At 42.6% G+C, this 26,369-nt stretch overlaps 4 protein-coding genes and 1 long non-coding RNA gene across 7 annotated transcripts; 2 read left to right on the top strand and 3 right to left on the bottom strand.

Annotated features, from left to right (window-relative positions):
- Positions 1 to 299: 299 nt before the first annotated feature.
- Positions 300 to 5,233, bottom strand: LOC130518940 (gamma-aminobutyric acid receptor-associated protein-like 2). 3 transcript variants are annotated; one of them, XM_057021910.1, is made up of 7 exons: positions 4,946 to 5,233; positions 3,963 to 4,052; positions 2,335 to 2,397; positions 2,094 to 2,138; positions 1,614 to 1,669; positions 1,336 to 1,537; positions 300 to 1,014 (listed from the first exon to the last, which is right to left on the bottom strand). In XM_057021910.1, the coding sequence occupies exons 1-6, from the start codon at positions 4,977 to 4,979 to the stop codon at positions 1,361 to 1,363; spliced, it is 465 nt and encodes a 154-aa protein (XP_056877890.1). In that variant the 5' UTR covers positions 4,980 to 5,233; the 3' UTR covers positions 300 to 1,014; positions 1,336 to 1,360. The 3 variants fall into 3 exon arrangements, with proteins under 3 accessions (XP_056877890.1, XP_056877881.1, XP_056877899.1); XM_057021901.1 differs by having other exon boundaries at positions 1,365 to 1,537; positions 4,946 to 5,131; XM_057021919.1 differs by lacking the exons at positions 3,963 to 4,052; positions 4,946 to 5,233 and having other exon boundaries at positions 1,365 to 1,537; positions 2,249 to 2,520.
- A 1,909-nt stretch (positions 5,234 to 7,142) lies between these two features.
- On the bottom strand, positions 7,143 to 9,678 carry nqo1 (NAD(P)H dehydrogenase, quinone 1). The gene is made up of 6 exons (XM_057021808.1): positions 9,504 to 9,678; positions 8,820 to 8,987; positions 8,573 to 8,703; positions 7,861 to 7,974; positions 7,643 to 7,744; positions 7,143 to 7,506 (listed from the first exon to the last, which is right to left on the bottom strand). The coding sequence occupies exons 1-6, from the start codon at positions 9,505 to 9,507 to the stop codon at positions 7,192 to 7,194; spliced, it is 834 nt and encodes a 277-aa protein (XP_056877788.1). The 5' UTR covers positions 9,508 to 9,678; the 3' UTR covers positions 7,143 to 7,191.
- A 165-nt stretch (positions 9,679 to 9,843) lies between these two features.
- Positions 9,844 to 14,622, top strand: LOC130519035 (uncharacterized). The gene is made up of 2 exons (XR_008948204.1): positions 9,844 to 11,652; positions 11,751 to 14,622. It is a non-coding gene; the product is annotated as an uncharacterized LOC130519035 (long non-coding RNA).
- Positions 14,623 to 19,348: 4,726 nt separating this feature from the next.
- On the top strand, positions 19,349 to 22,633 carry LOC130518975 (interleukin-17C-like). Its single transcript, XM_057021978.1, has 3 exons — positions 19,349 to 19,522; positions 19,618 to 19,865; positions 20,290 to 22,633. The coding sequence occupies exons 1-3, from the start codon at positions 19,499 to 19,501 to the stop codon at positions 20,525 to 20,527; spliced, it is 510 nt and encodes a 169-aa protein (XP_056877958.1). The 5' UTR covers positions 19,349 to 19,498; the 3' UTR covers positions 20,528 to 22,633.
- A 165-nt stretch (positions 22,634 to 22,798) lies between these two features.
- LOC130518764 (beta-1,3-galactosyltransferase 1-like) lies at positions 22,799 to 25,974 on the bottom strand. The gene is made up of 2 exons (XM_057021639.1): positions 25,731 to 25,974; positions 22,799 to 25,659 (listed from the first exon to the last, which is right to left on the bottom strand). The coding sequence occupies exons 1-2, from the start codon at positions 25,736 to 25,738 to the stop codon at positions 24,501 to 24,503; spliced, it is 1,167 nt and encodes a 388-aa protein (XP_056877619.1). The 5' UTR covers positions 25,739 to 25,974; the 3' UTR covers positions 22,799 to 24,500.
- Positions 25,975 to 26,369: the final 395 nt, after the last annotated feature.

The following is a 26,369-nucleotide window of genomic DNA, read 5'->3' on the forward strand; positions in this document are numbered from 1 at the left end:
AAATTAACCATACTGAGCTGGTTAGACTAGCAAATGAATACAAGTTAAAACGTCACTGTTCAGACCTCAGAGGTGAATCAGGAGTGTATCGCTGTTTTTTGCTGCATTTGCTCTTTTTTGCCTCTGACGTGGGAATATTTTCATTACACAAACCGAATTTTAAAAAGCAGAAGAAGCCTCCAGCCAAGTTTCTTTGACAACTTAAGCTCCTTCCACCTTTTAGCTTTAATTCAGGGAAGTTTGATACCAAGAACACACTTTGTTCCTAGAATTATATTAATGAAGACAGAAAACAAAAGAAGGGGAAATTATGACTTTAATTGAAATTTATGCGGAATGAATGTTTGGCACCATCTTACAGATCAAAAATGTTACATTTTTATTTGTTTTTTTTCCCACATTGAAACAGTCAGAAAACATTTTATTCACAATTTAAATTGAATGTGTTTGCATCCAGGACACAGACACATTCTTTACTATCTTTGTGAACAATATCCTGACCAACTCCTGACCCAAGTCTTAACCCTCAAACACACCTTTAAACACACCAGACAAACAGCCCTCTCTTTGAAACACATACCAATTAACCAAAAATCAGCTGTTCAATATATTTTCTTATTGGTTAGATCATCCTATTGCCCGAAATATTAAATACACTTTAAAATAAAAAAATAAACAAGATTCATCCCAGCTTCATTTTAAATGTGTGATAACGTGCTCCTGAATCACTCAACCCAAACACCAAGATAAAAATACAGAAAGATCTAAGAACGTTTAAGGATCTGGTGCCTGGACAAATGCGGCGGAATGTTTTCCAGTCAGGTGAGCAGCCAGTCCAACTTCCTGCTCCGTTCACGGTGCTCCGGGGACTCGGCGAGGTCTTTATTGGATACGGGTTATGGCTGCGTCTGAATGGGGCCTTTTTGAAAGCCAAAGGTGTTTTCTCCACTATAAGCCACGTACAAGAAGCCGTCCTCATCCTTAGATTCTTCATACAGCGCCCCCATTGTTGCGCTGAAACACAAGACAAAAGAGTCAATACACATCGGAGCAGTTATTCTTTGTGGTGCTCTTTCACCCGCGGTATCTAAAGTAGCTGGGGCACAACAACAGGAAACCATCGGAAACCACTTGGTGGTTAAATTTACAATTTTAAACTGCTTAATCACCCTGAAAACGCCACATTAATGCAGGCCGGAATTAAAAATGTATTTATATTACTGGGCAAACATTTAAAAAATGAACTGCAACAACAGATTAATGTTATTTCTTGCTGTTCACTATAACTACTTTCTGATTATTCCGTTTATTTGGATCATGGACAAAGGACAACACCTGATCATCTTTCCCACACCTGTCCTCACCTAGTTGTGGGCAACACCTGGTCCACAAACAGGAACATGGGTGCCTCTGACGGCAGGCTGATGCGTTTCCTGATTATATACATGAACTGGGCCACTGTCAAGTCCGTGGGCAACAAATACTCCCTCCTGTCAACGTCCATAATGTTTGAGCGAGGGACCTTCTCCAAAGTGACCTGACCAACCACACACAGAGAGATTACAACCATCACCATCAACCACACGGGGGCAGGAAGTGGAGGCCGAACTCACCGGAACCCGGTCTGGGTACTTGTTGCGTATTTCGGTTGATCGCATACATCGGTTCTCTAGGGCGCAATGGCAAACACGGTTATTAATGACACCTCAGAAAACAGGCAGTAAAGAGAAATTAAACATTTCTACACCTCTCAAATCACTGAAATAATAAAAATACACAACTCAAGCGGTGTATTCACACAATGCCGACAGTCATACTGCCCACACAGTGAAACTGGATTACTGCTAAACTTGGCCGAGGAAGCAAATCGTAATGTGGTTCCACCAGTTACACCATCAATGAGTGTTGAAGACAGGTTTTTTTTCATTCTCTCTTGTGTTGCATTGATACAAAACACTATAAACCTAAAAATAAGGGCCAAAGTTTTGGATTGACAAACAGCTTGTCAACAGGAAGTGAAATTAGAGTATAAAATGTGTGCATAGAAATTTTTATCAGCTTTCAGTCTGATCACCAGCCTGCTGCTGTCTTACCCAGGGAGTGCTCCTCTTTGAATGCCCATTTCATGTTCGCCGTGTCTGGTTGATGCAACAGATAAGAGACTTTAGGTGTGTGTGTGTGTGTGTGTGTGTGTGTGTGTGTGTGTGTGTGTGTGTGTGTGTGTGTGTATAGAGATATTTGTGCTCACCTGTCTTTTAAACTCAGAAGTCATAGACCAGCCCAGAAATGTCAGTAAAGACCAAAACACAACCAACAGCCTTTTCTGCCACTCACTATGCTCCCGCCCCTTTACACACATCAGGACCGGACCGATCCATTCTACTGTACATTGTTGCACTGAAACACAATCAATCAATCTTTATTTATATAGCGTCTGTTACAATCAAAATTGTTTCTAGGCTCTTTCCAGAATCCCAGGACCTGACCCCCAACAAGCAACAGCAGCAAGGAAAAACTCCCCTTTAACAGGAAGAAACCTTGAGCAGGACCAGGCTCATGTAGGGGGACCCTCCTGCTGATGGGGGGGCTGGGTAGAGAGAGAGGAGAAGGGGGAGGACAGGTAGAGGGGAAAATAGGAATAGATCATGCAAGTACATTAATTACAGTGGTCAGTGTACAGCTGGCGACGATACCTGTAGATGGATACGATGGGGGGGGGGGGAGCAGGAAAAACTACACAAGAAAATGTGTTCATGACATCATCACTGTTCTACCAGGTGAGGAGAAGAGTATGGAAGGGGAGAGGAGAGGAGAGGAGAGAGAGGAGAGGAGGAGAGGAGAGGAGAGGAGAGGAGAGGAGAGGAGAGGAGAGGAGAGGAGGATGTGAATGGGTGACTGAGGCCTGTCAGGTGATCATGATTCTGGACCCCGGCAGCCTCGGCCTATAGCAGCGTAACTAAGATGCTAACCATTAGACGACCCTCTAAATATGATAATTAGTGTGACTGGAACTTATAACTGGAACTACAGAATTACTGTACAATAAGCTTTTTCAAAGAGGTAGGTTTAATTAAGGTCTAATTTTAAAAGTAGCGATGGAGTCAGCCTCCCGTACCTGGACAGGGAGCTGGTTCCACAGCAGTGGGGCCTGGTAGCTAAATGCTCGACCCCCCGTTCAACCCCTAGAGACTCTGGGGACCACAAGTAGACCAGCATTCTGACAAAACACAAGACAAAATAGTCAATATACATTTGAGAAGTTATTCTTTGTAGTGTTCAAAATTCTTTCATCAGTAGTATCTAAAGTAGCTGGTGCCTAGCAATAGCAATAGTAAAATACTGCCTGGACATCAGATAATGATGTACAGACAGTTCATCACATCCATCCATCACATTAAAGTGAATAAACATATTGAGTATTGAGTTCAGAAATAAAACTGGTGGAAACAACCAGGGAAGCCGAAGCAGGAGACAAACTGAATCAGCAGGCGGAACTGTGATTGATCCTCCTGATATAGAAGAGGTGAAGAGTTAAAATAAAGATTGAGATTACCTCTGTTGATGGAGACTGAGGAAAGGAAATTAAAAGTAGAATCTTGGTAGACAGATGTTCTAAGTGTTCACTCAGTTATGTTACAGCCAGCACAAGACTAATGAGGAAGTCACACATCTAAAGCTAAAAAAGACAAACAACCAAAAAGTAAAGAAAAGACAAAGCAAGTAATGCCGAGTCATGTTTGTCAGGTGAGAGTTAAATGTTGGGTGGAAACTCAAGTGTCACACAAATGCAGGCTGGAATTCAAATGAACAAACTTATATTACTGAGCAAATCTTTAAAAAAGTGCAAAACTGCAAAAACAGGTAAAAAATTACCGTACTTGTTCTTCATTATGAATACTTTGATTATTCAATTTATTTGGCTCATGGACAAAGGACAACATCTGTCCCAGACCTGTCCTCACCTAGTCCCAGACGACACCTGGTCCACAAACAGGAACATGGGTGCCTCTGATGGTGATGCGTATATGATATAGATGAACTGGGCCACTGACCTGTCAAAGGGTTAAAGTGCAGACAGAGTTTCTGGTGTTTAACTCTGCTGACACAAAACATTTTCAGCTCATTTTAAACTGTGTCAGTTTGTAACAGTGCAGCTTAAGCTCCAGGGTTAGTGTCAACTAACCCTGGCACTGTCCAACCAATCAAATCACAAGCTACAGCAGAACCAATTGTTGAAATTCGAGTCCGCTAAGTCAGCTAAAGAGCAAATATTTTTGCTATATTGTGACTATTTCAGTTGATGCAAACAAAAGCTATATTTTGAAAATGAAAATCTAAACAGAATATGTCATTGTTAGCTTTCTCTCCAGCCTTTGACACACAAGTCTTTACAATCAGTCTTGGAGGGTGGTCCCTTTTGTATCAACAAGCAAGCTAAACAAACATTAGCAGTACCTTGCAGCTGGTTTTGAAGCAGCTCAAAGAAATAGTTTATTTACTATTAACCTACTTTACTAAAAGTAGCCAAAGTGTAATATTTTCCCAAAAAGGACTTATTTTTGAGGTTATGTTATGGAACTGTTTTTAGTCTTGTTAGCAATAATGTAAAATATCGCTCTTGTTTGCATTAATTAATATCAAGCTGCAATATTCCGAATATAGCGATGATGTTCGCTCTTTAGTTAATTTGATTGGTTGTTGTTGTTGTTGAGGGCGGGGCTTGGTAGGCCTCCGTGGCTGAGTAGCCCGGAAGTGGACGGCAGGTGGCAGTATCACAACACAGCTTGAAGGCTAATCCTCGTGCCTGGACAGGCAGATCTGTTTGAAACGTTTCAATATATTGAGTCTTAACTATTTATAGCGGCACTGGTCACAATCGAGTTGGAAAATTAATGTGTGAAGAAATTTTTATCATCCAATTTTCACCAGCCTGCTGCTGTCTTACCCAGGTAGTGCTCTTCTTTAAACTTCAATTTCATGTTTTCCGTGTCTGGTCGATGCGACAGATAAGAGGCAGATATGAAATGATAAGTGTGTGTAGGATTATTGTGTTCAACTGTGTTGCCTTTTTAAGACCAGAAGCCATAAACCAGCCCAGAAATGTCAGTAAAGACAAACAAAACTACAATCACTAGCCTTTGGCCCCAGTAAGCCCCGCCCCTTTAGAGACCTCATGACCGGACTGATCCACTCAACGATACGGAGGGGGGTGGACTTCAGGTGTTTCTATTCGTCTCATTACTCGCCAGGTGTTGATACTCAGCCGACATTCGGTCTCATTCACGAACCGTTCTTAGGAACAAATTTGTTCTTAAGTCACCCATGGTTGTGTTTTCTTCTCTTGCGCAGTTCAATAAAATTCAATATTACAATGATAATTCTGTCATATTTATTTATTTCCTATTTTTGATGATTTACAGAGAAATTTTAAATTACGTAAATGTGCCAATGACTTAACATTAATCAACCAAATTGGAAACCATGCCATCAAGTAACCCCCCCCCCCCCCCACCCTATTTATATGTGGCACTTCTCCATCCAAGGCTCGCAAACCAATGGCACATTTATTGCTACTGCAAGATATTGCTGATCGGGCCCTAAGGGGAGAACGGATGTTTTGTGATCATATAGATCTTTTTTTCAGAGAGCGATGAATTCCTCTTTGGACGCTTCAGGCTCCCACGACCGGTTCTGAGATCTCTGCAACCAGTTGCAGCCAGCACTTCGGGCCAACCCTGCCCCCCCATTTTCTTTCCACCTCCGCTACTGAGCGTCCTTCTCCTGACACTGCGTCCACTGCACGTGTGATTGCCTCCCATATTTCCTTTTTATTAGTGCTGGTATAACCAGCACCAACACTACTGAATATAACTGATTTTCTCCGGGTGACTTCCTGCAGCAATACCTCCACCTCTGAACTACTAAAGTTTTTTTTATTTTTTCCTCCTCACCTGCTGCGCTACATCCGCCTCTTTTGCTTTCGGCATTGTGATGCTTTTTGCTCTGTCTACTAAGGATGGGCGTATCGATACTCACAAGCTACTCATTTGGTATCGATTTTCTTTTATAAATATCGATACTAACTAAAAAAAAAAAATTGGGTGTATGCATCACTTTCCGCCGTTTTAGATTAGTTGGTTAATGTTGCCGGGACACCCCTATACCTCGCGGCGTGTGGAGCTGGCCCGTGTCACGTGACAGACGGCGAGTGAGCATCAACGTGCAACACAGTCCGCCGAGCCGACACAGTCAGCAAACGGCAGAGCCGGAGGAAATAATCAGCCAGAGCCGCAATCGTCTTAAAGCAGAAAATGTGAATATGATTTCATTAATCTGAGACTTCAGTAAAGTGTGGTGACATACCTCAAGTGCACTAAAGGTGTGATGGTGTCAGACATTGTTCTAATTAATTTTTCTCATGGAACAACTCTCATATGCAGGTTTAAAGGATAAGGAAATCCTAGTAATCAATTGATCATAATAAATGGTCTGCATTTGTCTTAAATGTAATATTTTGACTGACAAATTGCCAGTAGGAAATGAACGTTATCGATGAAAATACAAGAAAAAGTATCGGTATCGAATCCCAAAAGTGTGGTATCGCCCATCCTTACTGTCTACAGGCTCCTGCTGCAGTTCCTTTTATGGGCGTTAGTGGGCGGTGACTTATGCTAATCGTGTGTTAATTAGACTCACCTGGCACGCGCACTCAATTTACGAGTAGATGGCGTTCATCAAAGAACACAGCTGCGAACAATTCTGAGGCTTACGAGCGCGTTGATGAATCTGACGTAGGGTTTTCTTAAGGAACTTCTTAAAGAATCTAAGAAGATTCTTAAGAACATATTGGTGAATGAGGCCCAGTGTTCATTGAAATATATAAACAGTCGCTACCTGGGCCATGAAGTTGATGCTGTCATGTAATCAGTTCTTTTTCTTTATAGCAGTAGTGAAAGTTGTATTCATGTCTCTCAAACTGAATCATTTCACATTTAGCATGCCTGGTCATTTATCCAAAACGGCATATACTATTTATATTTTTAAAAAAATCAAAACTTTGTGTAAATCTTATCAAAGCTTAATTGTGAGCATAAAGTTTCAAATCTCATCATTTGATGATGAATGGCAGCCTGAACAATGGGTTTGAGAGACTGTGAATAAAGAATTTATTTTCCACAATCTGCTTTTGCATCAGTTTTCCATCGATGGCGCTTTAAGCTGGTTGTCAGGTGGCAGCGGTTTCCCCAGATGGTGACCCGTGGTGAGCCCGAAAGGCTCTGACTCTTGCTGCCTCTTCACTTCTGGCCGCATCAGGAACCCACCCTGAAAGCTGAGGTTAAAAAGCTCACAGTGGGCGAACGTCAGAGGCTTTTCCCTCATCAGTCCCTCTAGCCGCGCTCTCCACCCATCCAGCATTGCGGTGCGTGCGTCAGGCGTGGAGTGAGCTGGACACCAGAATATCTGCGGAGCAAGAACCTGAAATCCACAGAAGTGCAGAGTGCCGTTCTGAAAGGAAGCAGATTAATAACCACATTAACACAGGAAATTTAAGTTATCTTCACCCTGGAGGCGAACGTGAGTTTTCTCTTTCTGTTTACTTTGTTAATTCTGAGATGAAAAGAACTCTCAGGTAGGACGTTACCTGTATAGGCCAGAGCGTGACATTGATATCCCCATTGATGCCGTCAGGCTGGAACATGGTCTGGATTGCTCCCGTGCTGAAGGACAACATGGCTTTCTTGTCCTGCAAGGAAAATACACAAACCTGACCTTTAACATCTCACCGGCATGACAGCAATGTGGTGAAAACACTGATTTGCAATCAGATTAGGATTCTTTATCAAAGTGCGAGAGACTGACCTTGAACACACCTTCATCGTACATGTTTTCCAGGGAAAATGCGAAACCCTGTGTCAACACTCTGTCAAACCAACCCTTCAAGATGGCGGGGACGCTAAACCAGTAGAGAGGGAACTGCAAAAGGATCATTAACACGCGTCTGTGAAAGTCATGGTAATTCTGAAGCAACGGGACTGTTTGAGTTTTTCAAAGATGTCTCGCGTCTCATCCAAGAGACCGTTCTGACTGGCTGTTTGGGAGTTCCAGACAATTATCAGGAGCCAATAACACATTTGGAGCTTCAGTCAGTCATTTAGCCAGGTGTTAATGGCCTCTTCTCCTCCTGGGGAGGTTTACAACACTGCATTGTAGACAGGTGAGAGGTGATGTCTCAGACCCCCACCCCTCATTAAAGATGGTCTTTCCAGTCAGACATAGATGGCTTCTTTCACTCCTCTCTTGAACCATCTCTCCTCCCTGGCCCAAACCTGTACTGTCCCCAACTGAGTGTCCTCTGTCCTGGTGGACTGCTGAGTCCTGGCCTGAGGAGTTGGCGCTGTATCTGGGTCTCCCAGTCAGTCAGAACTGATGAAGCCTCTTGGATGAGGCTCAAACAGTAAAATTACAGTCAATCTGCGGTACGACATGATGCAGGACTTGATTGCAGCCTCATTTCAGAAAATGTAAGTTTCTGGTTTTAAACGGGCAGACAGCGATGTGCTTGATCTCTGACCTGAAAGATGATGAGGTTGGCTTCCGCCACTTTTTGCTGCTCGGCCACAATGTCGTCGCTGAGGCGATCTTCCCTCCAGGCGCTCATGGTCTCATCTCCGTACTGGAACAGCTCTGGATTTTTCAGCTCCCCTGTAGGCGACAGCCAGGATGAAACCAGCGGATCTGGACAGATCTGCTGTCATCTATCGGCTGTTTAACAGGTTTATTTCATTGTTACTACATCGATTTAGAGGCAGAGAGGTCACCGATGATGTCGTCGCGCGTGGCGTCGGCTCTAAACTTCATGGCGTAAAGGTCAGACACGAGGACCCGGAAGCCCTGCTGCTCCAGCTCCTGCACTGCCACATCGCGCACCGCCGCGTTGAAGGAACCAGGACTCTGGTGGGCGAACACGATGAGGACCGTCTTTGTTGCTGCCACACACATGCAACATCATCGTTAGTGTAACTGGATATGTGCAGTAAAACTATAATGAAATCAGATTAATATGGACATTTGTTTTATTTTAAACTCAATCAGCCAATAAATATTCCATTTAAGCTGATACATTTTGGTCAAATTCTGACATAATGTGGAACTCCTGATACCTAAATACGGGTTTTTACTGTTAACCTTTGACCTAGTGATAACGTTTATATTCCTTTTCTGGTGCAAAGAGCAACAGTAACAGTAAAAGAGCACCATAATTAATGCAACAAGCTGTTTTCGTCCGGACTCCATTCACAATTTGTCGATGAAAGGAGTTCTTCTTATTTATTAGTAGTAATAATATTCTAGATGCTCTTGAACTTAATGCCTATTCAACATTTATTGATTATTCCTGATAACAAACGCTGAAAGTCCAGTTTTTAAAACTTTGCCACCTGTTTCTGTAGCCGGAATCATCGTAAAAGCAGCAGATTTGTGCGCTGTGCAGTGAAGGTTCTTACCCATGCTGCCTGTGCAGGGTCCGTCTGTGTCGTGTTCTGTGCGCCTGCTGGCGCTGAGCCTGTCCCCCCCTCTGCTCTTATAACCGCTGCGAGTGTGTTTGCGTGAGAAACAAGTTAGATTTGGTATCAGACGGTGCAAAAGTACCACGGCGGAAGTGCTGTCAGGGCTAAAGAACTGGTTTGGTCACTAAGACGGTGTGTGCGGGCGTGCGTGTGTGTCTAGGTGAATGAGATTGGTTTCACTTGGCCTGGAAAAGAATGTCTGAGTCGCTTTCAACGGATTATCCCGCAGTCATGTGTCTTAATGAACTGTTTAATCCGACTCATTTCACCTCGTTAAAAATCGGTTTAGTGCCGCTCAAACTGCTCGGCTGACTTTAACCTCTCCTGTCACAACTCTGCTGTCTGATTCATCCAAGAACAAGCCTTTAAAACAGTGTTTTGGGTTTTTTCGATACTTTTTTTGTGCTTAATTGTACTTCTGTGTTGGTCGATTTTGCTTTTCCAGCTCAAGAGAGAACATTTGCCTCAGATGTTTGGCACAAAAGCAAGAATTTGATTCACTGACCTTTGTTCACAGATAGCAGAGACACGGCACAAGCACAAGCACAAGCACAAGCACAAGCGAGAAAGGCTGCCCACAGCAGACTTCAGGCCTAACTTGGCTTCGAATAACATCCACATTTAAATGGACGGGTTCAACTTTATCCAGAGGTTTAAGTCACCCCACAAGTCATAACCTTGTGTTGGGGGTGAATAACCTTCTTAGATGATCAAATAAGTAATTCTGAGGGGTTTTTAATGGCACATTATGCTGCTGGTGCTCCTATTTGGAGTGTGGCCGTAGATGATTGCAGCTTTCAGTCGTTTCGGATCTTGCAGTTTCACGTGTTCCCGTCTCGGCCACTAGGGGGCAGCGTAGCTAGTTTTCCTGCGCGGCATAACAGACGCGTTGCCAAGGCGACGCTCGTGGAGTCAAAGTCGAACATGCACACCCGATTAAGCCGACGCCTGGTCTTGGTTAGTCGTTTCTTTGACTTAGTAAAGCTCACAGTTATGAGAGGCAATCAGAAAACAAACACAACAGCCTCCTCCCGTTAGTCATCGCTCATCTTTTCGACATTCGACACTGCGATGACGTCACTCCTGCGCACGTCCACCTGTCTTTGTGGTTCTCCACCAGGTACAGGTTCAGAAACCAACTAGGTTCTTTAAGAACCTCAGATCAACTAATTCTGTTGGTGCCAGCCCAAGTGTCCCTAAGATGTGTGGCCTTTTTTAACATGCTCTGAACTAACATTGGTGGAGATTTATTTTCATAAAAGTCTAAATTCAGTCTTTGAGTTTTTTTCCTGCGATCACTTGTAGATGCAATTTGATCACTTATGTGCAGATAAATCTGTTTTCTGCATGTGCTCTGTGACCCGGGGGTTTTCCCGTTTTTGTTTTTCAGTGTCTCCTGCAGGCTCAAATGAAATCCAGACATGCCGGAGGGATTAGGACATTTATCCCAGAGAGCACAGCAGAAAGTCTGATCCTGTTGTGTTACTGGATCTCATTATTTCCCTCCAACATCATTAGCTTTTGTTCAAAGTAAAAATGGTACCAGTCACTCACAAAGGTTTCTGCTTAGCTGCACCTCAAAGTGGAAGGAAGTGTCACAGTCATACTTTTAATTGCAAATCTTCCAAAAGACTGCTGATGTGGCCTCACTGAGGACATTTTAGGTTTTCTTGTCTTCTTGGGTTAGAGGTTGTTTTTACACCCTACTGTATATCTAGTTGTTTTTGAGTCCTAACTGTTTGGTTCCCTCGTAGTTTTTAAATTAATTATGATCTGTAGTTCACTTCATGTCCCGAAGGTTGATTTAAACTGCTCAGGAAAGTGAAAACATTTAAATTAGATGCCTAAATCTGGATGAATTATATATTCCTGATTCCTAAATATTGTAAAGCTTGACTAGTTCTATTTTTTCCCCCATGTTAACAGGATCAACCTCCTCTTTGGAGCTTTGATGTCAGGAAGGAGGAGGCGAAAAGGGTAAAAAAATAAACGAAGATGCACAGAGCAAAACCCCATTGGTAAATAAAAACCAAAAGGTCCGTCGACTGGAGCATAAGTCGCTGTGGTACCGTCTCCGGTTTCCTAGGTACCACAACGCTCACCAGGCCAGACATCCACCAGAATGTAGGGTGGTTAACAGCCAGTTTTTATATTCACTAATGAATACTTATCTTGTGTTTTCAGAATAATCTCTGCCGGTTCCAGCATCCTCCAAGCACATGAGGCACCGAAGGCCTAGCAGACAACTTATCTTATCAAAATGCACATTTTTCATCCAAAACTCAGCATGAGCTGTCAGATGATAACTAAATAAGGAGAATGTTCAGTGTGTAAATTTAGCTAAATACCAATACATGCTTACATGGAAATGTGATGATTAATAAATGTGATGATTAAAGTTGACTATTCTGGATGAATATGAGTTATAGCTGCAACATTATGCTGTGTGTTATAGCTGCAACACACAGGGCATTAACTGTTAACAATCTCAGAGTTTTAACTTTAGCGCTGAATTTTGTTAACCCTTCACCCAACAATATAATGTAAGAACATTCAATGGAACCGAGACCTTTTGTCATGATGCTGTATACTGTTGCCTTGTAATTGCTATCTGCTTCCATTAGGGGGCGTGGTTGACCTCTATCCCGGCTCGTGCTGGTTGCCACCTCACCTGTGGCTAATCATCCTGGTTGGGAATCCTTTTAAGCAGCCAACACCAGCTGATTGGTGTCGGATCTTTGGTCTTTGCTGTTGGTAGCTGAGTGTGCACAGACTGCAACTGTACTGTTTGTGTTAAAACTATTCTTTGCATTTCCGTTCTCCGTCTTTCGTGCCAAAGAGCAATGATTCTCGTTGGGGTTTTTCACACAGTTCTCTACGGCACGATCGGGTCACCATTGTGCTGTAAATTTTGTAAATAAATCTTTTTACTTGGGGATCTGTCACCCGTCTCTCCCGGCCCTCAGGCATCCAGGTCATGGTAAATCCGGCAGGTGAACCGTTGCAACTGGTCGGTTTGATTTCCATGAAGATGTTTCATGTCTCATCCAAGAGGCTCCATCAGTTCTAACTGACTGTTGGGGAGTTCCAGATAGGTAGACTCTTCAGGAGCCATGAACACGTTTGGAGCTTTAGTCACCTGGTTGTTGGCTGCTCCACCCCTCATGTGGGTGTTTGAAACGTCCCCTGACACAGTGGGGTTTGTTAGTGGCCACATGTGAATGGCCTCTTCTCCTCCAGGGGATGTTTTTCAATGCTGTATTGTACAGGTGAGAGGTGATGTCTTATAACCTAATCCTCTGTTTAATTATGGTCTTTCCAGTTTGACATAGATGGCTTATTTCACTTCTCTCTTGAACCATCTCTCCTCCCTGGCCCAAACCTGTGCATTATTATCCTCAAACCAGTGTCCTTGGTTACTCAGATGCAGGTGCATTACTCAGTCCTGGTCTGAGGAGTTGGCTCTTCTGTGCTCTGCCACGCGGTTGTGAAGCAGTTGTTTTGTACAGGTCTGGGCATTCCTCGCTATACACTTACTTTGTGTCTTTGGGTGGACGAGCTTCTGCCTCGGGGTGTTGGAGGGCTTGAAGGATGTCCTGTTTATTGAAAATCCTCCTGAGCTTCTCAGAATGCCCTTCAACAGATGGAATAACAATGTTGTTCTGATTCTTCTCTGTCTTGTCTGGGTTTTTTAGAGGATTTGATGAAGGACCAACCAGGGTAGCCACAGGTCTTCCTTTGTCACCTGAGCATGGCTGACAGCTTTAGCCTTAGATGTTCTGCCTCTGTCTCTGTCGGCTTCTTGTTCCAGATGGCAGATTCAGTGATGAGGTCTACTGCTGGGATTTCATCTGGTGTTAGAGAAAAATGTGAACCTTTTGGCTAAGACATCTTTTCCCTTGGGATAGCTCGCCTCCTGACAGGTTTTTCACCACTTCTCCTGGATATCTGGCTATGATGTGTGGTCGTCTTTACTTCTCCAGATCAATTCCTCCCTGTGACGGGAGTTGTTGTACTTGGACTGAAGTTTTAGGAACGTATGTGTCTGTCTACAACGTCTTCATGGAACTCAAACAGTTCAGTTGCCCCGATAACTACCAGTGTCACCTGTCTGCAGTCTGGGGTTCTGCCCCTGTGCTCTTAGTCGTGACACCTCTGACCCTTAAAGAGCCCAACTAATGATCTGTTACAGAAACTCAGAGCCTGAACCTGCCCTGAACATGCATCAATGGCAGGAAAAAGCCATTGAGATGGACAGAATGAGATGGCCAGATCCGATACAGCACCAGAACAAGAACAGAGACAAGTCAAGGGTGTGCACAGACTCTAGGTGGTGCTAAAATACGTGTTTGTATCCCCTCTGGACCAAGCAAGTGCCCTTTTGTAAATTGTTTTTCTTGGTTTTTTTAAGTGTCTCATGTTGATATAATCATTGGCTAATTTTTGATTAAAGGTTAGGTGAATATTGTGTTGTATGTTTAGATCAGCTTATGTAAACTTACATTTGCAGCAATATATTTGTTAATTTACAATGTAAGAAATGTCTTATTTATATTTGATCTTTTTCATTTAGTAATTGCAGCATGAGGCCTAGAAAGGAGAGCATAAGAAAGTTTTGATTGATCAGTGCACTATTTGAATTTGTGTAATTTTAGCAACATTGAAATTTGTTTTAAATGCTGAGACTGCCAGCAGATACAGATCCTCCCAAAAATGCATCCCACTGGGGCCAGCCCACCATCTGGAGCTATCAAGAATCAAATGGAAAAGCACTAAGGAAGAAGACAATTAGTGCCATCTGCCAGAAACTGTGGCATTTCCGATACAAACCTGCACCAGAAAGAGGTCACACACTAATATTTTATTGGGCCATCTTTAGCTGCAGCTACCCCAGATCAGAGCACCACCCTCACAGGCTTCATCTGCCTCTACAAGTATGATCTTTATGCTCCCTAGTGAATTTCTTAAGGCTGTTCAGCTCCATTCCCTCAAGTTTTCTTCATTTGTGCTTGTAGAAATACTCTAATTTCACAACTAAACACAGACTTCTTCTGCTGTTGTGTTTCTACATTTTGATTTCATAAAACACTTAAGCAATCACCATTATTCAGGATTTTTCTTTGTCAAATTTAAGTCATTTCTGCAATCTCCAGTTTTTTCTCAATACAGCAATGACTTGACCGTTCTAAAACAGACTAACGTCTTTTCCATTGCCACACGTCTTTCAACATGGTTGTTTAAGAAATGAGGATTAAATAGCTGAAAGATAATTGTCCATGCAGTAATCTTACCTGTTTGCTTAGTTAAATCCAGGTGACAACATTGTTTTTAGCCAGGCCACCGTCTTATGTCTCATGTTACGTCTAAAAATGAAAATTATTCTTTCACCTTGATTTCTCCAGCTGTCTTCTGCTTTAACATATTCCAGTTTATTTCCTCTGCAAAAAAGAACAAAACCTTTACCGAGTCAAATAAACTTCACAAAAATAAAATAGCACTAAAATATTTATTTGACCAATAGCTTGCATGTGTGCAGTTTACAAGAACTTCGATTCTTCAGGCATGGAACTGGTGTTTATTGTTTTTTACCCAAAACGCACATTGTTGTTCATTACTTTCATGCTTACAGGCAAAAGAAGCATATTTCTAGTTCTGGTAATTCTGACTGCAAAACACGGTTTTATCTCCTGGATCCTACTGACACAGTGATGAGACAACTGTTGTAGTGGATGGATGGGTGGATGTTGGATGGGTGGATGGATGTTGGATGGATGGGTGGATGGATGTTGGATGGATGGATGGATGTTGGATGGATGGATGTTGGATGGATGGATGGATGGATGGATGGGTGGATGTTGGATGGATGGATGGATGGATGTTGGATGGATGGATGGATGGATGGGTGGATGTTGAATGGGTGGATGGATGTTGGATAGATAGATAGATAGATAGATAGATAGATAGATAGATCGATAGATAGATAGATAGATAGATAGATAGATAGATAGATAGATAGATAGATAGATAGATAGATAGATAGATAGAATACAGCAGTCACGATGACCTAAAAATAGAAACACAACAGAAAACCTGCGTCATTTGAGCTCCAGACACGTTTTCCTGAACTTCCCACTTATGATTCACAAAACGTCTCGTCAGCAGGAAAACGCAGTTTTAAACATTCCGCGTGTGGGACAAATAAAGGAATCTGAATCAGTCTGGGAGTTTCGACTCTTGAAGATATATCACCTGCGACTACAATAGACGTTTACATGTCTACGCCTGCAAATACTCCATGTCTTCCGTCGATCACAGACGAGATACGACAAAGATCACGTTCGCGTTTGTGAAACGGATGATGGGACCGCGTTGCCAGGGCAACGGCCCAAACACAAATAACATATTTGCTTATCAACCTGAGTCAGAAAAGTTTTTTTTCTCTTCGTGACTCACTCGGATACGATCGAAAATGTAGTATTCTAAAAGGAGTTTCAGTCGGAGTCAAGTTTTGGTTTGGTTGCTGACACAGGGTTGCTAGTATGAAGCTAACACCCTTTTGTGACTCACAGAAGAGAAAAGAGACGAAAAAACTTAAGGAGTGTGACAGGAGTGTGACACCCCCCCCCCCCCCCCCCCCCCCCAGTCCATCATTAGGGAGTCTGATCATTGTATTTGCATTTACTCACTCAACATTTGTTCATGCAGCTAAGTTTGCCAAGTCAGATATTGGAGAAAATGGTTGTTTGTGCAGTGTTGTGTAGAAGCCTCATCGTTTGTGTTCAGGTTGTCTAGATTTGACCTGTCAATCTTTACATTTCCTGTAAAGCTGATTAATCTGGTTACGTTGAACCTGGTTGTTATAATAACGCTGCTGGAAAAGTGCGTATCTGGCTGCCACCGAAGCAGGATCACGCGAGGGGAAAGGTGACAGGAATTGTATTTATTTATTTTTTACTCGTGTCAGTTTTTTTTAAGTGCTTTACTTGTTATGATTTATTAACAGTGTTTTATGTGTTGGTCATAAAGTGCTGCTTCATAATGATAATAAAACCGCTTCGTCAGGTGTTACATGCAGCAGGCATGAACATCCAAGGAGACTCTGCCCGGCTCACTCTGGGTGTCTAATAGAAGTGTGTCATTATTTATACTCTGGGGGTGGAACCTGCTATCCTAATGATGTCTGTGCAGAAGAACTCCAGGAATGTGCTTTAGTGATTGACTGCTTGATGTTGCAACTTTCTTTTCTTTTCTTTTCTTTTTTTAATTTCAGGAGAAACTGCAGAGGACAAATATGACATCATACACCTGCAAAAATGTTCACCATGGCTCTGGTGAGAACTCTGTTCTGGTATCAAGTCATTAGATTCACCCTCAAGCAGGTTCACAGAAGGGGAAAAGCTTTGGTTTTGACCATCCACAGCTTAAAATGTTGCATCCAGCCATGCTTGCTAGCACTGATGACAGGTGTGTCTCTCCAATGCAACAATGAGAATGTTCTCTCTTTGACACTTCCCTGCTGAATGTTCTGGATCTTCATCGGGAGACTTTGTGATGTGCTGCAATGCTCAAACCATGATTTAAGACCAGGTGTCAATATCAAGACCCACAAAATGGACATATGCATATGTGTTTGTTTGGTATTGTTTTACATTGAAGACAGGACAATGATGGAAGAAAAGAATGAGTAAAGAGACATTTCTACAGGTTAACTACGTGTTTATTTGTTTGTTTCGTGTTTATTTATGGTATTTATTTTTTGTTTGGTATGCAACCCTGTCAGAATGTTAAGAAACAGGGTTTAATCATTAAAAGTGGGCTCAGGTGGCTTTTGTTAATTGTTAACAGAGAGCGCTGCTAGCATGACTCTTGTGACCAAATGTCAAATTTAGTTGTTTCATTTTTTGAAGATATGACGTTCGGGCATTGAAACAGGGAGGAGGAAGTTGAGGAGCACTGAACCGTTGAAGTCTGTGTTTCTAAAAACAGACTACACAACTTTTATAGTTGCGAGGTAAGGAAGGAGATCGGGGGAAGGACACACCTATTGCATCATAACTGCAACGGAGTGTTTCATCACACTGTTGTGGTTGACAAAAGAAAATCAATTACTCATTTATTTTGCTCGTCCTTTTTTAACTCCTCGTCCCTGCTGATCAAAATAGAAATAAACTTCTTTTGAATGCAATATGTGGGTCCACCAGAGATAATATTTGTCTCTGGCAGCAGGTAAAGACCAGTGAGCAAACTGTAGAGGAACATTTTAAGATCAACTCATAGATGATTCCCTCCCAACAACACTGTGACTGTAAATACGCAGCCAATAGGAGAGTCTGGGGAGCAACTCTGAATGTCTTTGGTTTGGCCGGTCACAGCCTGACATGAACCCAATCAAACATCTCTGGAGGGACCCAAAGATGTCTGTCCACCCGCCGTCACCAACCTGAAAAACCTGGAAGGATCTACAGAGAAGGTCCGATTATCCCCAAATCCAGCAGTGAAGACTGGAATTGTTATTGTAGCCCAAGTCTTCGTCCAGCTGTTTCTTCAGGAATCTCTATAGCAACTCACCCTGTCTGGTTTCACCTCCTAAACATTCAACATGTACTGCCCCACGAAAGCTCTCCTTCCTGAACCACCCATCCAGGTCAAAGTTACTAACGTCTGTTGTTACTCCAGTTTTCAGCAGTCCTCCCCATGATGTCATCGTCTCCAGATGAATTCCTCTGCTGTTGTAGCAACTCTGCGCCTTTCCCTTAGTTGATACAGCTTTTCTCAGCTTCCTACACCCATGCTACATGAACACGTCAGTACCACAGCTGTATTTGTGTTTTCATATATTGATTATGATTCATTTCATTTTGAATAATTTGCAGCATAAGTAATGGGAAGTATACATCATTAATGTAAATACAGTATATATCATGGTTAAATATATTATGTAGACATAGGTTTTATGGAACAATATACAAACCCATAATAACACTGCTTCAAAGGGTAAAGTGTTCATTTTTTAGATTTTCTTATTTCCGTCTCCTGTTTAGACCCTGAACACATCACTTGGATACCTGTCTGACCTGATGTTGTTTTAAAAAACAATTGATTTAATCTAAGTCAGCTTTTTGTACACTTTAAACAAGTGTATAAACGGGTTCTCAGGGGTTCACCCTGTCACCTCTGCCATGCAGACCCCACCAGCCCAAAGGAATTCATTAGTATCTTGTGATAGTGAAAATGGCCAATAGGTGGCGTGTTCTTCTTCATTGATCTGCAGAAACATAAAAAAAATCGTGATAAAGTTTTATTGCAGTTGATATGTCGAGGTTTATGGATGCCGAGAGCTCTTGAAAGGCTGATGAAATCAAAAGGGCTTTGTGTTTATTTCCTCGTTCTCATTTCCTCATAGTATTATTATGATTATTATGTGTGATGTCAGCATTTTTGCTGTACAGTATACTCACTCCAGAAATAGCCTATTATATTTACATTAACCAACAAACGCACACGGTGGTGTTTTCTTTTCTTAGTTAAGTTTATTATTATTTATATCCACTTGATTCCAGACTAATTTAAGTACAACTGCATTCAGTCATTTCTGGTTACAAAAATAATTGAGTGGACTCACAGATTAAATAAGAGAACAAACTAATTAGATAAGCCCTAATGACTGCGATATTTGGTTAATGCTCGTTCCTAGCGTGTAATTTCTTTCCTCACTTGAACTCCCGCCCTCGCGGGGGGGGGAGGGGGGGGGCGAGGCGAGAGAGGCGAGGAGGGCGAGGCGAGAGAGGCGAGAGAGGCGAGGCGAGGCGAGGCGAAAGAGGCGAGGCGGGGGCTGCTTGCTCATCCTCAGGGTTCCGCGGTTCCTCTCTTCCACAAGTGTATATAAGCGAGTCTAATGAAGCTGCTGGTCAGACAAACTTCATCCCGCAAACATGTCGTGGACCAGCCTTAAGATGGTAATAATGACGGTGTGTGTGTGTGTGTGTGGGTGGGGGGGGGGGCTCGGTTTCGGGGGCCGCTTTTGACGCTTCTCTCTCCGCCTGTCTTGCAGATTTCTCTGGGCTCGCTGCTTCTCTTCGGCGAACGGCCACTGTGCGCCGGCGGCTCCCCGTGTGTCAGTGAGAACGAGGCCAATCAGCGCCTGGAAAGGTTCCATAAGAACCGGCCCGGCCCCTGGGTGCCTCGCAAAGACCACCGAACCACCTGCGAAGATGTGGCGCGTCTGCTGGAAAGCGAAGATGTGGCGTCTCAGCTGAAAGGCGAACACATGACGCGCTCTGTCTCCCCCTGGAGGTACAGGTAAGGCTCACTGTGCTACGGACACCGCGGCGGGACAAAATACTTAGGCGTAACAACATCAAACCTTCCTTAACTACACAAGAAATTCTGAAATGATTAATTGGTCAAAATCTATTTAATTGAATCACTGTAAAAATGGAAATGTGCACATGAATTCCCTACCTGTGTAAATATAGCATGATTCATAATTCTTAGATTATCTATTGGCTTAGAAAGACTTGGCGGCTATAGAACATTAAAAACATGACCATGTCAAATGTGCGAAGTAATTTAATTTGTTAAAATTTGAAGTAATATTGGCTTTACAGCCGGGGATCAGTGGGGAAAACACAGCTGACACAAATTTTGTGGTGCAACACCCTATTCTGCTCCAACAAATGCTACAGCCGACCGTAAACCTGATGTGCTCTCTGTCTCCTGCCAGGATCGACAGCAACATAAACCGGTCGCCTGCTGAAATTCCCATGGCCGAGTGCCTGTGTAAAGGCTGTATCCTGGAGCATAAGGAGACTCACGACTACAACTCTGTGAGCGTGACCACACACATTAAGGTGTTGTACAAAATTCCGTGTCCAGATGACCCTGGCAAATATTTAATGAAACATGAGTACTTTGAGGTTTCGGTGGGCTGCATATGCGTTGAGCCAAAACGCTCATCTTAATGGGTTTTCTCTTTACTTTCTTTTTAAAAAAGGCAAAGTAGTTTCCCTATCCTTTTAAATTATGAAAATGTAAGTTCCACCAGATCTCAATGATTTTTAGACTTTCAGCCATGCCTGCAGCTGTGGGAGTTCATGTTAAAAACCACATATTTAGCACAGAAGGACAGAAGTTTAACGTGCTTGTTAATTGAAAAACATTCCCAAATGCATTATTTCCTGGAGACGTTCTCCTGTTGACAGACCAACAGAGTGATTCTCAGGATATTAAAATTATCTTAACAATTGCTCAGTAGCAAAAAGGCATTCTTCCTTAAAGAGCAGCTAATCTAAATAATATGCGTTTCAAAATTGCACTTTCATGCTAGAACTAGCATTATTAGCTGAACCTGCTGTATCTTCAGTCTCACAATGCTAGCATGGCTGTAGTCTTTTCAAATATCTATATGCTAACTACTATCTGTTACTGTGAATTAACGCTAAAATTAGTAAGACACTAATCTATTCTTGCGAGGGTGATACTAACTTCTCCGATTTTGGGGATGAATAACAGGAATATGTTTCTCAGGTTTTAGAATGACCATTGGAAGAAAGCCTCCTGGACGGACTCATTAGCTTTGTGCCGCTGCAGCTGTATCCAGCTGACGAGTAGCAGAAAGATTTAGATGTTATAGCTGGTTATTTTCTTTATAAGAAGATGTTGTAAATGCTGCAGATAAAGTATGAAGTATGAGCCAGCACATTTTAAACAGATACGTGCACAGGTCTAAGTGCTGGCATTGCAGTATTTCTGCATTAAGTTTTTTTTTTTTAGAAAACGTGACATTATTTCATGACTGACTGACTGTTTTTAGTACTTAAAAAACAGGCTAATTAGTTTTTATGAAACTATATTTTGCAGCTAAAGAATAATGTGAATATGTTTAAATTATTCAGTTTAGGCCTTATGGACCTACAAACACTGTGAACAGTTAAGGGAATACAGGTTTAGAAGCACACTTGAAATAGTTTTTTTGTGAGTTAGCTGAGAGGCCTAAAGCCACACAGCAGCTAACATTGTTGTTGGCCTGTCAGATTGAGTAGATTACACTACACTAAATCTTGAAAAGCTGGATTATTAGCTAGCAAAAACACTGTTGTCTCACCGTATAGGCTAGAAAACATCTTGAAGGTCCCGTGTGTGAGATTTAGTGACATCTCGTGGTTACAACACAGCCTGCAAGAACGAAATTTTACACATTATTATGAATATTACAGCAACTAGGGCGGCTGTCGGGGAACAAAAACATTACCAATCAGCTGATTTAATGTTGAAATTACCATTGGAGTTTGACTTTTCTGTATACTACACAATAATAAATTATAGCTGCATTAAAGAGCAGATAAATTGATATTTCAGACAGGGCTTCTGTAGGTGAAGCCAGTCCAAGTTAAGTTAAATCACGACTGATTATCCTGAATTTAAACGGGTTATAAAAATCTTACATAAGAGACCTTTAAAATAATAAAACAAAATACGCATATTAGCAAGATTTGATGTTTCTCTGGCTTGTATTGGTAAGCAAAGACAAATCTGATTTTTGTGTTAAATATTCTTAATTTGCAGAATATTCTGTTAAAATGGGACAGTATTGATGACAAGCTTATTGATGAAGCTTATTACGGGTGATTTCTTTTTTAAATCACTAGATCAAATGTCTGAAAATCCTCCAGAGAAGGAGCTTAATATCTCCAGGTGAGGTAGTGAATCCTTTATTCTCATAAAGGAGTCTTTTTTTTAAAAAGATTTATAGTATTATTTCAGTACAGTCTACAGCTACTGCTGATTCCCTTGATGGGGGAAGTACTGATTTTATTAGTGAAACTGAAGCTAGTTTTTTTATTTTTTAAAAATCCTGTATGCTGCTGGATCAAATGTGTTGTAACACTTGGAATTTAGACTGTCACGTCTTTATTAAGACGGTAAGACACTTTTAATATTTTGTTAATATTTTATTTGTATTTATGACGTCCGGAGGGCATTAAATTTGTAGCAACCTGCCTGTTCACTCATGTACCTGAATGAAAGGATTTTTATTTTGTCTTTCAATTAACTCTGCTGCTGCTCCTCCTATTAAATATTATCTCATGTCCTGTCTTTTTTTTTCCAATTGCGATTTCTTTAAATGAAGAGCATTAAAGTGTATTATGGAAATGTGGATTCAAAAGGATAAGTGTGCCACAATTCAATTCCTTTTAAACATTAAATAATTTTAAAAAAACTCCCCCAAAGGTCAAATTACCGAAGCATATTTTGCAGCATGAAGCTGATGTTGTCTTGTGGATCATCCACTCATCAGTGATTACCTTTAATTTGCTGTCATCTTTAGTCGCAGTTTACAAAATGACCTCTAGGTGTCGCAACAGAACAGGAAAAACGCCCGAGCGCATTCAATATCAATATGAAATAACCTAAACAAAGGAATATCTTTCAAAAAAATAAAAGATTCAGAAACATTGAGTGATAGTTTCTTCATTGAAACCCTAAAAGTATCTGCTCATCCAGTCCCAGTGTCTAAAGATCAGCCGCAAACGAGTCTTACCTCATCCAGGTGTTTTAAGACCAATCTGAATGCAGCACAGACGCGTCACACCAGGGAACAGGTAGATGTGATCACACCAACGGGCAACATGGAGCAGAGTGACACGCCAGAGCCGGCAGGATTAACGTAATTACAGTTACAAACTTGCCTGCAGACTCTGTATCATTATTATCACCTGCATACAAAACAAATACCAGACAGGAGACAAACTTGTGGGTGCATCACGTTTTTAAAAGCACACAAATACATGATGAGACCAGACTGGACACAGAAACTTTGTATACATAATATGTATAGAACTATATTATATGATCTCTAGGGCAGCAGGTCACAGTGGTCAGCACAGTCACTTTACTGTGGGGAGTTTGCATTTCATCTCCAAGTCAGTGTCGTTTCTCTGGCCTCCTACAATTCATTCTTATTTTGGAGAACAGTGTGGGTCATAAAGGTCATTTAGAGGCTAAGCAGGAGGCGAGAGGGGGCGCTGTGAGAAAATAACGAGAGCTTAGCTACACACAAGTGTCAAAATAATGATTCCATTGTCTCCCAGATTCTTCGGAGCTGCCGAAGAACAACGAACTGCCCCAGGGGCAAGTTCACACCTGTTGACATAGCTGCCACATTATTCTGGCTAGTTGTGTTTTATGGCCAGGTCACTTTTAGGATATACTAATTATAGCAGGTGTATCATTAAACATTTATGCCGTTTCCTGCTGGAGGTGCCAGTGGAACCAGGAAAGGCGTGTACTGGTTCTCCTTCATAAATGTGAAACAAAAGAAGGAAAAAGCGAATCATGTTGAAGTTTGACGGTGATATCATTATTTGTTGGCTCGGTTTGAAGCATTAGTGCTTTTGAAGTGTGGTTCCTGCAGCAAGAACATTAGCCTCAGCTGCTCCAAATTCCTTCATGATGGGTGTTTACATATGAAGCCCTGCAGCCTGGAGGCATCGCCACGACAGCACTGCTGCTCCTCACCAGGGTTTTAAACACAGCACCCGTTAGTTTGGCATTCCTCTGAGATGTTAGGAAATCTTTGAACCGCTTTCTCTATTCCCGGCTGGAAAACCAAACACCTTTGCTGGATTCGATGCTGTGGCGTGCCTCTACATGTGGAGCCTGGGAGAAGAATCTTAAAGTTTGACCCCAGAATGTTGACAAATACGTCAATTGCCTGAGGTTTCAATTACTAATTTCCCCCCAATATGTAATTTCAGTTTATCTAAATGCCTGAAAAACTGGTTAGTCCAACTTAATAATCGCACCAAATTCAATATTTAATCGGAAACCTAAAAAAAATGCACATCTCTTTAACACATCTGAAAATGGAGCTGGAACCGCCACCTAAATGAAGATATTATTAATTTTATTCTTTTATTCTTCTTTTATTCCTGGTCAACAGCGAGGGCCTGGCCTTCTAAAGTCCTCCCACTCCTCCATGCGGTCGGTGTGTTCGTCAGTGGTCGTGGCAATCAGTATAGAGTAAGTACAGCGGCTGTAGGCCACAGGAAAGACGTGAAAGTAGTCCGCCCTGGGTGGGTCAGTAGGGGAGATACCCAGGAACTGCATACACAAGCCCAAATACACGTCCTCGATGTAAACAGCTCTGACGTGTCTGGATGCCTCCACCAGCTTCTTTGAGAGATCCAGAGACAAAACGTATCCCAGACCCAAAACATATCGAGGGTACACCAAGTCAGGGTAAACCTCCGTTGGCAAATACCACTTAGAGTTGGGATTCCGCATAACTTGTCCATTTATTGTCACCAGTCCTGTCACGTAGTTGGACGTGGGAGCGTCTGACAGCATGTTGATGAGATTGGGGACGTTCAGAAACATGTCTGAGTCGATCTTCATGGCGTACGAAGCTCCAGAGCAATAAGAGTCCAGCCACTCCAGCATCACCATGGTTTTGATGGTCAGGTTCTTGTAGCAGTCCAGGAAGTCACTCTGGATCAGGTCCTGATGCTCTTCACTCTCCTGTATCAGCTGCTCCTGAAGCTGCCCCGCTCCCTCCCCACTTTGAAGCCCCAGCAGGAACATCAGCATCACCACTTTGCCCAGCACGGGGCTTTCGCCTCCCCAGGTGTTCCGGACGACGTCCCGATGAGCTCTGTTGTGGGGCGCCACCGGTACCACCAGGACCAGGAACGGCTTCAGCTGCTGGCATTTCTGTGGCTGGTTTATGACGAAGTGGTACTCGTAGGGGTATTCCACCAAGTACGGTCCTGGAGACTTATACGGAACCGGCTCCGAGTTCTGGGAAGAATCCTCGGTGTTCCAAAGAGTCCTCTCTGTTGATGTGAAATTGTGAGGGAGCGCAGAAGACCCAGAGCTGGAAGGATTCCAGCTGGGAGAGACCAGAGTCTGGTTTCGATATAAAATCCACCAAGGTGTCATGTTGTAGTTGACCCACCAGTCAGGGTTCCAGTTATGCCCCACGTCCTGGACATTTGTGTAGAAGAAGAACCCGATCCCCATCAACAGAATGAAGAAGAAGCAGTGGCGCCGGGACCAATAACATCTTCTGCGCTCAGACACTTTCCTCCTCTTCCTGAGGGACGTTTAGCTTTATTACCGTCATGGGAAACACACGTCATATCTAGGTGATAAAAGCAAACTTACCAGGGCATCACAGTCTCCACGGCTCCTTCCAGAAAGCCAACGCTCCCCTGGTTTAGTCCTTTTGGACACAAAGCAGATAAAACACGTTGCTCCTCTGAAACATTTGAGACAGCATCAGTGTTCTGCGGGCCACTACGCTCACATTGATTTTCGGAGCGAGACTCCTGGATCGCACCATTTAGGTTAACTCTCCAGTGCCACTGCCGCTCTGTTTGCCTTTTTCTCTTCTTTTTTTTACCTGTGGGGAAGCCACACCTTCATTTTTCACCACCCGTCTGTTTAGTTAGAGCTGTTCCCCCCCTGAAGGCAATGGCTGCCCAAGACTGAATGAAAGGTGCATCCTCGGCTGGAATAAACCTCATTACCTCAGCTGGTTTAGTCTGATCCGAAGTTTGTGTGGTTGTCGTAAACATGGTGATGCTGTAGAACAGGAATCTACCCCAAGATGATCATTTTCTCTTCCCATCCCCCACCAAGGAGCTGTAACACTCACCTGCAACAGTAATTTGAAACCTGGAACTGGTTCAGACAGCACACAGATAACCTGTGTTTGCGGGGTGTTCCTTCAAAAATCATAGAGAGCTTCATTGACCCCACGGGGCAATTTAACTTATAGCTGGCAGCAGAAATGACAAGTAG

This window comes from Takifugu flavidus, chromosome 2 (assembly GCF_003711565.1).
Source record: "Takifugu flavidus isolate HTHZ2018 chromosome 2, ASM371156v2, whole genome shotgun sequence".
NCBI lineage: Eukaryota > Metazoa > Chordata > Actinopteri > Tetraodontiformes > Tetraodontidae > Takifugu > Takifugu flavidus.